Source organism: Mustela nivalis (genome assembly GCF_964662115.1).
Source record: "Mustela nivalis genome assembly, chromosome: 15".
NCBI classification, from domain to species: Eukaryota; Metazoa; Chordata; class Mammalia; order Carnivora; family Mustelidae; genus Mustela; species Mustela nivalis.
The window spans coordinates 16,020,735-16,035,248 of NC_139034.1; the positions used below are offsets into that span (position 1 = coordinate 16,020,735).

Genomic DNA, 14,514 nt, shown 5'->3' on the forward strand with positions numbered 1-14,514 from the left:
TTACTAAGGAGCTGGTGAATGTTACCATCCCACCATGCTGACCTGCAGATGAGTTGATCTCAGGGAGAACTTTTCTGGGCCATCAGCCCCAGTCACCCCCACTGCTAGTATCCACCGTCCTGAGTCCCAGCAGCTCTGCATAGCCTGAATCATGGGAGCAGTGTCTTCTACTGTGGCTCGCTTTCCATACCTCAAGGATGCTGACTAAACTCCAAGTGGGGCTCGGGGCTGTTGGGGGTGTGTTTGACAAATAAGGGTGTGAATTCTTTGCTCAGTGACAGCTTCTGTGTCTTTCCTTCCCCTGTGCCCCCCTAGTCCCTGCTGTGCTGCACAGCCACATGAGGAATCAAGAACGCACAAAGAAGCAGACTATATACCAAAGCGATTATGGAAAATCCCATTTGGATTTCTTAACGATTTTAGACTCATTTACTCCCTCTCAAGTCACAGAGTACCTTCAGGGTGTTTCTTACAAAGGTAGGAGGTCTTAAAAAGGTGGGAGGAGGTCTCGAGTTACTATTGAATAAATGTATAGATAGTAATACGTTGCTTTTCATGCCAAATAGAAATCGTTCCAATGTTTAGCCACTGGAGCTAAATGTCCACAAGAAGATAAACACTGCCTCAAAGAAATCCCATAGTTCTGTGTAAACCTCAACCCACTGAAAATAAGTTTGTCTTAAAAGAGGCCCCAGGGACTGTAGCCCCCCCTTATTAAAAAAGAAACATCTAGCCTTTCGCACCTCTCTGATCTCACTCATTTCACTCCTTCAGCTTCATGGTTGCATTTCTCCAGGATAATCTCTGGTTTTATTACAGTGAAGTGATTTCTTCTGTGGGTGTTTGTGCTGTCTCATAGTTTTGTTTTATCTTACATAATCTTTATTGCCTGTTTGATGGTACTTTTGGTGATAGGCTTTTTAGGGTACATGAGAATCTCTGTGTAGAACATCCTCCAAAAGGGCAAAGGCCATTCTCAGGGCAGTGTTAGTTGTATTACGAAGACTTATCCCAGCTCTGGGCCTGGGGACTGGAATCTGCTTGGGAGCATCTCAAGGATGGCTGGTCAGCCTGTGCATGTGTAAAATGTCAACTCAGAGAATAGGAGATGGAGGCGAGGAGACGAAGCTCTTCTACCAGCTGCCCTCGGGATCCACTGCTGGTGGTCACACTTGCTGTTGCTCCCCATTTTTGAGCATATGCCCCCATGCAGGCATATTTATTTCTATAAAGAATATTCATGCCCCACTAAACTAGTGTATTATGTAAGTTATAAAACATATTAAATGCTGAAGAAGGAAGTAAAAAGCAATATAACATAATGTTATAGAACATAAATATGTAGAATATAAGTACAGGTTCTAATATTTCTTCCCACATGCCATGGACCACCTTCAACCTGCCACTTGGTACTTCAGACTATGTGGCAGCCACTGCCTTGTTTTGTGCCTTGTGGCCAGGCTTGACTTGGAATGTCCACCAGGTCCTCATTAACTCCAACTGCTCCCTGCCTCCTAGCTGTCTTGGGTCCCCAATCTCTGTCCTTTGCCTGTCTCCAGCTACAATAAGAAGAGTTTGGTCTTCTGAAATCCTCTCTGAAACCCTTAATGCTAGGATCTTGTGCCCCACACAAAACTGAAACCTTACTGTAGGCAAGTCTGGTGAGGGGGTGCGCATGGGTGTGTATGTGTGTGGAAGGAGAGGAAGAGGATACCTTGCACGATTGCAGACTGAAGGTTGATGGCCCAAAGGCCATTAATAGAGCTCAAATGTTGGGTTTCAAGAAGTACCAGAAGTAGGTGTTTTGCCTCACTCTAAGGCACAAGCAGAAGCCTGTGTTTGCCATCAGGAGCTTGGTTCCTCTCAGCAGATGCTTCTGGGCCAATTTGACCCCTCAGAAGGAAACAAGAGGCTCTTTGAGGTCAGCTGCTCAGATCTTGCAGGGAGGCAGAACAGAAGCTCCCCATCAACCCCCAGCCTGCTTTCCATTGTTTTTCCCAGCTTGGGTTCATATGTATAAAACCGTCGTCCGCATTCTGTAATGGACCCCTTTCACCTCTGGAGCCACATCTGTTTGACCCCAAACAGATGAGTCCATCCAAAGCAGATGGAGGTTTCCAACTGCCCAGGAACTTGAAATGCAGGTGGCATTGAGGTTCTTCTGCGTGGAAAAACCAGGTGGCTGCTGGCACCTCTGTCCTTGGTTGTGTGTGTGTGATTTGTAATCCAGCCTTGGTGGTGCCCCTCGAGGGTGAACCAAGGATGCCGCAGGTACTTTGACAGCCTCTGCTCTACTTGGATCTACCTTCTCCAAGATTCCTAGCATAAGCTGATTCAGTTGGGCTCTTCCAGTTGGGTTTTCTCCCCAAACAAGTGAGACATGATCTATTACCTAACAAGGTAGCTTTAGGGCCAATCTAAGCCTTGGTTGCTTTTCAGGTATCCTGCTGTCCTGGGGCCCTCAGGATGGCACTGGGGGCAGGTACCTGGATGCTCAGGCCTCGGAGCCTTGCCATTTTGCACAGACTAGGGCCTTTATAGGATCTATGGGTTTTAGTTTCTCTTTCCTAGTTTTGCTTTTGAATGACCTACTCCTCAGCCAGCTATGCTGGAAGCTGACAAGCAAGTAGGAGGTTCCCTTTGAGTTATTATGCCCCCAAACTCTTGTCATTTTCTAGTCATTTAATTGTCATTAGTGTCTGGGATGACGCTAATGCTTTTCGGACGGTGAGCGTCTCAGCAGAGCTCCTGCATGGTCGGGCTGAGCCCGTATGCAAGAGAATAAAAAACTTGGCAGCTACACTAGGCTGCATGAATTATTACCACCTTGCTTAAAGTATTTTGCTGGATTCTCCCTCTTAGAGAATATTGGGGCCCAGAACAGGTGCATTTTGAAGGAGAGGGGAAGGGAAAGGATGCCCATCAGGGCCCAAGACAGGGGCCAAGGGAGATGGCGGGATAGAGAAGATCCCAGGAAGACAAGATGAAGCTGGGAAGTAGGAAAGCAAGGGCAGCTGAAGGCAAACCTGGTGTTTCCAGTAACCCTGTGTATCGCTGTCTCTCTATGACAGCTTGAGAGATTTGAACTGTCTTTAGTGGCCATTCTGTTTTCAGAATCATCTTAATCTCCGAGTGATTCGGGCCACCCAACTGCTTACCCTTTGCGCCTCTGTTATTTATTAGTAAAGACTGTCATCTCCCTACTTATCCCCCCTCTTCCTTTAAAAGACAAACTTCTCTGAAATCCGGTTTTCAGAGTCTTTCAGCTGTCACTCACTCCCCGTCTCTTCCAGTCAAAGCTCCCATGCACATGGCTATCCAAGTGGTAATTTCTTCCTAGGGTGTGATTCAGTATTGTAGGGAATATATCCACTGACTGGAGGAATTTCATTGACTGAATAAATCACTTGATACAAAGATAAATAAAAAACAAATCCTCCCTTTCAAAGAACTCATCATCAGGACAGACACACAGGTGTAATGTGAGAAGCTCTGTAATCGAAGTAGTCTCTGGGTGTATTAGAAGTCTGCGAGGGGTACACCCCTGCCCCTGTGGGTTGAAAGAGCATTAGGGAAGGCTGCTCTGAGGAGGCCTCTTTTAAGGGTCAAGGGCGGATCAGCACGACACGGAGAAGCAGGGCCATTCAGAGGGAGCAGAGGAAACAGCATAAGCAAAAACATGGAGACATGAATCTGCATCTGTACATAATAAATACGGGTAACATTTGAATTGCAACTGATAGCCTTTTTGAACAGTTGTTTAAGTTGATTTTAAATTTGATACCATCTTATTGTTTTTATTCATTCATGCTGAACTTGATTCATCTTATATGCTTACCTTTGACATAAGAAGGATTTGTCTTTATTTATTTGCTTGTTTATTTAAAATTAACTCTTTGGTGTAAGATTTAATATAGAGACCTTTTAGGCTTAAAATGACAAGGACCGAAATCAGCGAATGTTGAGAATACAGAGAGATCTATTGCTGGTAGGCATGTCAACTAGTAGCGTCAGTGTAATATTCGTAACAGATCTGGCAGTTTCCCATAGAGTTAAACCTATATCTACCCCAAGACCCAGAAATTCTATTTTTGGGTATTTACCCAAGAGAAAAGAAACCATGTGTCCACTGAAGGACTTCTACAAAAATGTCCGCAGCCACTGTTTTCTTAATAGTTCCAAACTGGATACGACACACATTTCCACCATAGCAGGCTGTGAAAAACTGGTATATGCACAAAATGAAAAACTGCTAGGTAATTAAAAAAAAAAAAAAAGAATCAGTTATCATTGTAGTCAACAACATGAACTTCAAAAACATGATGCTGAGTGAAAGAAGCCAGACATAGATCTTACGTTTTGTGTGACTGCTTTTATTCAAAGAGCTTCAACAACAGGCAGCACTTCTCTGTGCTAAACGAAATCGGAACAGTCTGTTTTGGCGGGGGAGAGGTGTTGACTGGGAAGGAGCATGACAGCTCTTTTTGGAGCAGTGGCAGTGCTCTTATTATATGGGTACAAGTTACATGCACACAGGTATCAACCCATCAAACCGCTCATGAAAGACCAGTGTGTTTCACTTTGTGAAAAGTATACCTCAATTTAAGACAATGCTGAGGTCAAAAAAGATATGGAGCAACGTGGGGATGTCAGGTCACAAAAACAAAGAACCAGGAAGAATTGGAGAGTAAGCCAGGACCACACACACACACTCTCCTGATCTTTAGACCCCAGCTGACACTGAGCAAGGTCACAGGGACACTGCACATGATAACATGGGACCACTCCCACTCTTCCTTGCTTTTGGTTGCTGCTGCACAGATGACAATTGCTAGGAGTAAGAAAAATTTTACAGCTCCACTCTGTAATATTAAAAAGGTGTGTGTATATAAATATACACACATACACACAACACACATATATATATATGTGTATGGAAATATGGAATGAGAATTAGGGAACTATAGCTGTTCAGAACAGGACAAGATTCCTTTAACTTTCCAGATGAGGATGTGGAGGCCAAGGAATTGAAGGGCCCTCTCATGGTCAGTTGTCAGTCAAAGATAGCAAGGCACACTAGCAGTTGGTGGGTAGAAAAACAACCCCAGCTTTGAGGGAACTCTGGGAACCATAGCCTGTATTGCTTTATTGGCATGATTATTTACTACTGTGTTCTTGGTCATAAAAGGTAAGGCAGACCAGGCCCTGTCTAGGTGTTTCATACACAGCATTCCTAATCTAGCCCAACAACTGTACAAGGCGAGTCCTATTTATGTATTCAAAGATGAGGAAATGAAGGAATGGAGAGGTCACATGATTTGCTAATGCTCCCCAGGACAGAAAAGAATCCCAAGTCCGCTTCCCTCAAAACACCATTCTTTTTCCAGGAAGCCTTGCTGAGCCTTTAAATATTAAGTTTACTCTTTTTTAATCAATAATTATACACTTGTGACTTTTTAGGTGTTAGACATATACCCTTTGATTATTTTGGTCTTATCCAATTTGTCTATAGATTACTTTTATACGATACTTGCCTCCTTTCTAGAATTCTCTATTTAGCACTTAATAGTTAAATGGAAAACTTTATCTTATTTTTCTGTAATTTTCAGACAGACAAATTCTCGATCACTTTCTCCGCTCTCACTGTGACTTTGGCATGGGACAGAAAAATAAAGGAAACAGTTCAGATGAAAAAAATTGAAAATCAATAAAAACACTGGATCATTTTCTCAATAATGGAAAAAAATAAGATCTAATTTGTTCCAAATAATATATTCATGGATTTATGTAATTTTATTTTGTTTTACTTTGTTCTTAAACAGTAAAATCATTTAAGGCCATAAATCCTCCCCCCACCAATGTATCCAATAGGTTTTGCTATAATTTTTTTCCTTTCCTCTTCTGAGTATTTACTTTATGGTTTCAATTTTGATTACATCTCTGACCTAGAAATAATGTAGAAGAGGATTTTTAGTTTTCCAAAAATCAGAGGATTTAAAAAAAATTTTTATTGTTGACTTTCTATACAAAAGTTTTTGAAAAAATCTTTGCTTTGGGAAATTTAGCAAAGTTTCCTTTTATGCTAAGTGTGTGATTTGTGTATTACATGAATATAAGAAGAGAAAAAAATGTATGGTTTATTGTATTTCTCAAATCCCTTATATCTTTACTTTAATTGTATATTTGAACTGTTAAATTCTGAAAGAATAATATTAAAAACATCCCACAGCAAAAATGCTTCCATTAATTTTCTTGTATTTCTGGGGTTTCATGTATATTTATATACTATATATTACATATACATTTGTTTGTATATATAAATATATAATATATATAGCTGCTATGTTGTTTATCAATTTTTTGACCCATATAGAGCTTTTTCAGTGATTAACTTTTTTCCCCTCATTACATACTATTCCTCTTTGACTTCATTAATAATTTTGGCCATGAGTTACATTTTAATTGATATTAAGGTTGCCATTCACGCTTTGTTTTTCTTTACCTTTTCTTGGTATACATTTGCCTTCCCTTAATTTCCAATCTTTCTTTGTAAATTTCTTTCAGTTTGCTGTTAGAAATACCTTATGTAGGGGTTTTATATTATAACTAATATAAGAATTTAGTCGATAGAATACAATAATTATGATGCTTGACATACTTGGTTTTATGATTTCCAATTGTTTTTTCTTATTCTTTGTTGTTCTTTTTAGTCTTACTTTTCCTAATTTTCTTCATTTTTTTCTTACACTGTTAATTTATTTTTAGAGAGAAAGAGAGCGTGAGTTGGGGGAGGGACAGTGGGGCTACTGCAGAGCCCCACTTGGGGCTCAATCCCACAACCCTGAGATCATGACTTGAGCCAAAATCAAGAGCTGGATGCTTAACAGACTGAGCCACCCAAGTGCCCCTCACACTGTTAATTTTTAAATCATACTGTTTTTCACTATACTAGCAGTTTTTTAAAATCCCACATGAACATTGCTAAATTTGGATTTCTCTATTAATATATAAGAATTACACTTCCCTATGCTTCCAGTAACTTTTCCTTATAATTCCGCCCTTCTCCAGCTTGAGAGATCATCTTTAATTTCCTATCCCATATCGTACTTCCTACTCCCACCTGAGCACTCACACAGATAGTTTGGAATTATTGCATCAAGCTTTTCTTAGGGATTTCCTTACAATTTCCTGTCTTATTTAAAGAAGACTTAAAGCATATAAATTTTCAGTCATATCATCAGTATCATCCATTTATGTTTGACTATCACTTATTCATGCATTATCTTGTTTTCCCAAATGACTAGATCCATGCTTTGACTTACTTTTATTCAGTTAGAATAGTTTCTATGTATTTCCTCACATGGGTCACATGGGTGGTGACACGTTGAATCCTTACTTGTCCCAAAATGTCATTCTTTTGATTAAATGATATCTTGCCTGGGTATAGAATTCTTGGAACTTCAATTTTCTCAATAGGCCACAGTCATTCCATTGTCTTTTGGTTAAGAGTATAATTTGTAAGTCAGATACTGGTTCTGGTTCAGTTACTGCCATAAGTGATCTGGGCTTTTGGTTTTGTTTTTCTGGAAGTTTAAAAGACTTTCTCTTTACCTTTGGAATATTTCAGTAACTTTTTGAGGCTATGTTCAGCTTCATTTGGAATTTTTCTGTAACTTCAGGTAATTTCATTTCATATTGTTTTTTATTATGGCCTTTCTTCACTATGATACTTCTTTCTTTCTGAATATAATAATATTTTGGAGGAGAGGCTTCCTGGATCTGTCTTTTAAGTCTTTTTGATTTTTTGTTTATAGTTTCCTTTTTTTGGTATTTTATTTATTTATTCATTTATTTTTATTCTGTTCAGTTATTATATTGTACATCGTAAGTTTTTGTTGTAGTATTCAATGATTCATTATTTGCACCTAGTGCTCACTGCATAGTTTCCATTTTGAAAAATGTTTTTTTGACATGTGTTGTGTATCACCTCCTTTTGCCCACTCAGAACATCAGTTTGGTTCTTAGCAATGAATGTTGTGTTTATCCTCTTTTAAAATCCAGGCATTGGGGTGCCTGGGTGGCTCAGTGGGTTAAGCCACTGCCTTTGGCTCGGGTCATGATCTCAGGGTCCTGGGATCGAGTCCTGAGTCGGGCTCTCTGCACAGCAGGGAGCCTGCTTCACTCTATCTCTCTGCCTGCCTCTCTGCCTACTTGTGATCTCTCTCTGTCAAATAAAAAAAAAAAAATAAATAAAACTTAACAATAAATTCTAAAATCCAGGCATCAAATTTTACTTTACCATTAATTTTGTAAAGGTTAGGTCAGTCCTTTGGGGACTCTGAGCCAAGAAAAATGAGCCTTAGAGGAAGTATGGTCTTTGTGTGTTTACTGGATGAGCGGGGTGGGGGGTGGTTCTGGGCTAACACAGAAGGGGTTCACTTGCTGCTGAAGTGCTCACAAAAGTCCCATGCTCCCTCCAGGCTGCTCTAAGAACAGGATTGACTGCACAGACTGGGTAAAGTTTATTCTAATTGCAAACTCCTCCAGGTTTTATATGGTTATCTAAGAGTAGCTTGTATATGGTTAGTATATGTTTATTTATGGGTAGCTTGTCTAAGAACCACAGGCCATGAGGGGACATGTATGGCCATTCTGGAAGGCATAGTCCCACATCTGCCCATCTGGACCTATCAGAGAAGCCTGAAGTCTGAGATCCTCGTTGTGGGCTCCAGCAGACTGCCTTCTCCCATGGCTCTGTGCCTGCTGCTCTCTCATGGCACAGGGTTCATGGAAAACAAGATTTGTGTCTACTTCAAATCTCTGAACAACATGCAGCTTCACACACACAGCCCAGCCTCTCTTAATAGTGTGCAGTTTGGTGGTTGTGAGGCATTGGAGTGTAGCCTTGTCTGCTTTCCTGGATGTCCTGTGGGGCGTCTCTCCTCTGCTCCCTTCCCTGAATGACAACTGCCAGCAAGATTTACATGGAGGGGGCAGCTTGACCACTAAGGTTTTTATGGGTCTCTTATTTGGACCTGTTCCACTTTCCACTTTCATTTTGTATTGAAGCAGTAACATCCCCATGGTGTCTCATTTCTTTCAGATGGGTGATTTTCTACCTATGAGCTGGGTTTGCCACACTTTAGCAGTTGTGGGCCAACACCTGAGCATCAAGTTGATGTCTTTCTTGGGGATTTAGCTGTGGCCGGCCCATAACTTCACATGGATTCTTTCTTGGTTTAGTGTGTGCGATGTGGGACTTCCTGACTACCTTTGTGACACTCACTCCACAGCATGGTCCACGCTCCCTTGGGCTCTTGAGTCACATATCAAACATGAGTAGTCTTGTTTGATATGTGACTCACACTTCAGTCAATGTTTATTGAACATCTACTCTATATCAAGCAGTGTTTTTAGGTAGTGGGAATTCATTAGTAGTGAAAAGAAAGATATGGAGCATACATTCTAGAGTGAGGGACAGATCATAAGTAAAAACGGACATAATTACAGAATATAAGTGCTACACAAAATATCAATCGTGCTGTGATAGAGAATAATGAGAGGCTTCTAAGGGGAAGGATCACATAAGCCGAGCCTTTAAGAGGAGAAAGATCGGGGCGCCTGGGTGCCTCAGCTGGTTAAGTGTCCAACACTTGATTTCCACTCAGGTCATGATCTCAGGATTGTGAGATCAAGCCCCATGTCAGGCTCCGTGCTCAGCGAGAAGTGTGCTTGGGATTTTCTCACCCTCTCTCTCTGCTCCTCCCCCTGATCGCTCTTTCTCTAAAATAATAAACCTTTAAAAAAAAGAGAGAGAGAGAGAAAGAGCAAACCAGGTGAAGAGATGAGGCAACAGCTTTTCAGGCTTGGGAAACAGCAAGGCAAGGCCATTCTGGTAGGAAAAATCTTGAAGTGTCCTAGAAACTGGCAGAATGCCGAGTGACTGAAGTATGTGGAATTGGCTGGGCACAGGGTGCAGAGGGACAGTCATAGAAGAGGAGGCCAAGGAGGCAAGGCTCAGATCACGCAGGGCCCGAGTGCCGCTGACTGTTGGCAGTATGGTCTCTGTTCTTCTTGTTTCTGTGCTACAGATTACTTGATACATTTCTGTTGACTCAAGTTGTAGATCACTCATGAACATGGGTGGCTTGGTTGGATGCTAATGCTCCTCTTCAAACTTGGCTGGTAAAACTTTGTCTAGGAGTGGATTTCTTAGCCACTGCACACCATGTAGATGCATCTTACTTAGGCTTTCCACCTATCTCTAGGAGAAAGCTCCACACTCTGGGACTCCCAAAAGGGATAGCTCACCTCCCTCCTAAAAGACTTTCTTTAATGTTATAAAGTTTACTCTTTGTGAAGTCCTATGGGTTTTGACAAAAGCACAGAGTCATTGTACAGAATAGTTTCACCACCCTAAAATATCACCTCCCTCACTCTTCCCAAATCTCTTATTGCTTCTTTTGGAAATGGTTTTGGTATTCTAAGGGCAGGAGGGCCAAGAAAAGCCACACCGAATCTATTGCCTCGTAGCAGACAGCCCACAGATGAGTATTACCATATACTTGGCTGCACATGAAAAGGTATGCTACACAGAGTTATAGAACAGGTAAGTGGCTGCCCTTTTAGAGCCACACATTCTGCCTCTAAATACAGTAGTGAGATGGGTAATTTAACTGATTTCTTCTTGAGACACTGTGGGAACTGTGGTATTGATTGTCTCCAATTCTTCATCTCCTTCTGTATGTATCCACACCCTTAGCTATGCAACTTTGTAGTCTCTCCTACCCAGTTTAGAACTTAGTTCTCAGCCTTTGCAGGGGAGCTTGGCCATGTGACTTGCTTCAGACAATGGGATGGTAGCGGACATAATCCTGCCTTGGTTCCAGGAGGAGGTTGAGAGACTTGTGGAAGGGATCTACTGCTATGGTCTGAATGTTTGTGTGTCCCCAGATTCATACATTGAGATCCTAATCCTTGAAGTGATTATGAGCCGGTGGGGCCTTTGGAAGGCAAAGCCCTCATGATTGGGATTAGTGGACCCACAGAGTTCCTGGCCCCTTCTGCCTTTGAGGGCCCCAAGACAACCATCTGAACCAGGAAGCTATCACCAGACATCTAATCTGCTGGCCCCATGATGTTGGAATTCTAGCTTCCAGAACAGCGAGAAAAATGGTTCTTGTTTATGTACTACTGAGTTTATGATATTTTGTTATAATAGCCCAAATGGACTCATACAGCTACCCCAGCTGACCTACCCTAGTGACCCACAAACAAACTGTGAGTGGGAAATAAATGGGTTTTGTTGCATGCCACTGAGATTAATGCAGCATAGCTAAGTGATGCAGGCACAGTATCTAGATGAGACATCTCGGGAAACCTCAAGATGAAATGAAAGGCTTGGTAGAATCGGTTCACTCTCTTAAAAATATTAAGGCTAATCCCCACTAAAAATGGGTAGTGTTTAAAAAGTGGAGAGTGTGGTTGTGGTTCTTTTATATTTTAAAGCCTGCCAAATGGTGAAGGCATTTTAAATACTGAAAACTTCAAATGTTCTCATGAGACCAGTAGCCACTGCTTATTTTAACATGCCAAAGGATATGAATGATTGGTTTAATACTGTTCCTTCTCAGAGCAGATTGTCGAGACCAGATCAGTCAATGCATCTAACATGAGTTAATTCTGTAGTACTAGTACCTCTATTATTATATTTCAAAGAGAGTAGTGTTTCAACACAGATAATGATTCTGAAATTGTTTCTCTTGTGGAATCCCCTGATGCCTTTTTTGATTCCCTTTCTATTCTCTTGCAAAACTCACCCCCGCACACACACACCCAATTAAAAAAAAAAAAGTACATATAACAGATTTCTATGCTTTCCAGAAACATCTGTTCTTTGTATTTAACCTCCTGAGGAAACTGTGATATAAATGTTTAAATTTGTTCTATTTTGTTTAAAAAGTGCTTTCACAAATGGAAGAGTAGAAAAATAACATCACTTGAAATTAAAGACTACACTAATTTATTAAAAAAATGAAAGAAAAAGAAAAAGAAAAATCACAATGGGGCATTTGAAGTTGAATTTTCATTATGTCCTAATAATCTCTCTGCATAGGAAGTATATGAGCCAGAGTAATGCTTCTCAACCTCGGCTGCATGACAGAATGGCCTGGATAGATTTTTAAAATCCTGATGCCCTGGCCACTTCCTGGACCAGTCACATCAGAAATTCTGGGCATGGAACTCAGTAGCACTTGGTTCTAAATTTCTCCAGGTGATTCTAATGTTTATCAAAGATGAAAAGCCACTGACCTAAAGAAGTGACCTAGCTGGCACCTGTCAAGTTGTTAGTTCAGTCAAGGTCTGAGCAGGAAAGAGAATCCAACCCATTTGTTTCATATGAGAAAGCTTAAATGGAGTACTATTTAAATGGACTAGCAATAGAAGGAAGCTATTACCATCTCTAGACTTGATGGAAAATGTGACCGGAGCCCAGTGAGACCCTGATGCGTGAAGAAGCCTCTGTCCCAGGGGAGCTGTAGTTAGGGAAGGATAGAGACACTCTGCCAGAGACATGGAACAAGGAGAGATGGGGGAAGAAATACTCTGCTCTCATTTTCTCCTCCCCTTTAACAGAGCCTGACCCCTTGTCAATGGCTCCCATTGACCAAGCCCAATGGACTCCTTCCAGAAAGGTGTTGAGGGAGATACAGTGCAAAGGGTCAGCTTCCAGTGGTACAGAGTAGCTAAAGAAGGACATTAAAGGGGCTTTGAGGGCCTAATCAAATTTAAGTAACACAACCAGCCAAACTTTCTGAACCAAAGCAAAAGCAGAGTGTGCAGCCAAGTACTGAATTATGATCTCTAAATGTAATTTTATAAAATGCCTTACAAAATAAAGTATAATTATTCATTTAGAGAATCATCTTAAAAAATAATCACATTTCATGAAAATTGGGATTGTTCCAGAAGATCTAAGGTATATGATTATGAACAGTTTAAACTTTATTATTCATTCAACATTTATTTCAGAATATTTTTAATATTTTGTGCCAGACACTGTGCCATGCTAGATACAGAATCAAAGACATTGGGAACCATGTGTACATACTTCTGGGTAGAGTATTCTGTAAATGTCAATTATATCACTCCTATAGTTCAAATCTTCTGTATCTTTACTGATTTGCTTTTGGAGAAAAGAATGTTCAAGTATCTGACTATAATTGGGATTTATCTATGTATCATTTCAGTTCCTTCAGCCTGTCCATTCCTTTCCTGTATTTGAAGCTGCATTGTTAGGGGCAAACACAGTTCTATGTCTTCCTGAAGAACTGACCCTTTGTCATCTTATATGGGTCCTCTTTAATCCTGATAATATTCCATATTCTGAAGTCTACTTTGTCTCATAGTGATGTAGCTATTTCAGATTTCTTTTGGTTAGTTTCTGTGTGGTATGATTTTTTTCCATCCTTTTACTTTTGTCTTTTTATTTAAAGTGGGTCACTTTGTGTGTATATACCACATCCTCTTTAGCCATTCATCAGTTGATGGGCACTTGGGCTGTTTCCATAATTTGGCCATTGTAGATGCTGCTGCTATCTACATCAGGGTGTATGTGTCCCTTTGAACTAGTATTTTGTGTGTGGGGGAAGAGGGAAATAGGTGATAGGGATGAGGGAGAGCACTTGTGTTGAGCACCAAATGTTGTAGGAAGTGCCCAATCCATGTATTGTATGCCAAATGTTAACTAATTGGAATTTTAAAAATTAAAAAACTAGGGACGCCTGGGTGGCTCAGTTGGTTAAGCAGTTGCCTTTGGCTCAGGTCATGATCCCAGCGTCCTGGGATCAAGTCCCACATCGGGCTCCATGCTCCGCAGGGAGCCTGCTTCTCCCTCTGACTCTGCCTGCCACTCTGTCTGCCTGTGCTTGCTCTTGCTCTCTCTCTCTGATAAATAAATAAAATGTTTAAAAAAAAATTAAAAAACTAAAGTGGTTTTCTTGTACATAGCAATGGTTGGATTTGTTTTTTTTTATCCAATCTGATAATCTCTCTCTTTCAATTGGTGTGCTCCTGGCATGCACATTAATGTGATTATTGTCATGATCAGTTTAAGACTTACCATTTTGATATCTGTTTTCCATTTTATTTCATATGCTCTTTCCCCTCTCTTTTTCCTCTCTTCTCTTGGAGTAATTCAGCATATTTTTATTATTCCATCTTTGTCTCCACTATTATTATTTATGCTGCTTTTCCAAATAATTTTTAGTGTTTCCTTTTGTTTCTCCAATATGCATCTTTAATTAATATATATCCAGCATCAAATATTTTACTACTTCCTATGTAGTTTAAAGACCTTATAATTGTATATGCCTAACTCCCCCATTCTTTCTTTTCTGCTATTGTTATTATGCATTTTATTTTAACCTATGCTATAAATACATACTACATTGCCATTATTTTTCAGGCAGCTTTCTTTTAGAAAAATTAAATTTTATATTTATTTATTGTATT

At 40.4% G+C, this 14,514-nt stretch overlaps 1 protein-coding gene across 1 annotated transcript in view; it reads left to right on the forward strand.

Moving 5' to 3' along the window:
* The window catches only part of TEX26 (testis expressed 26), a 31,547-nt gene extending 25,312 nt beyond the window's left edge, over positions 1 to 6,235 (forward strand). Inside the window, exons 6-7 of the mRNA XM_082700917.1 lie at positions 316 to 477; positions 5,610 to 6,235. Coding sequence (XP_082557043.1) covers positions 316 to 477; positions 5,610 to 5,701 — 254 coding nt within the window. The 3' untranslated portion in view covers positions 5,702 to 6,235. The remainder of the gene's footprint in view (positions 1 to 315; positions 478 to 5,609) is intronic.
* The last annotated feature ends 8,279 nt before the right edge of the window (positions 6,236 to 14,514 follow it).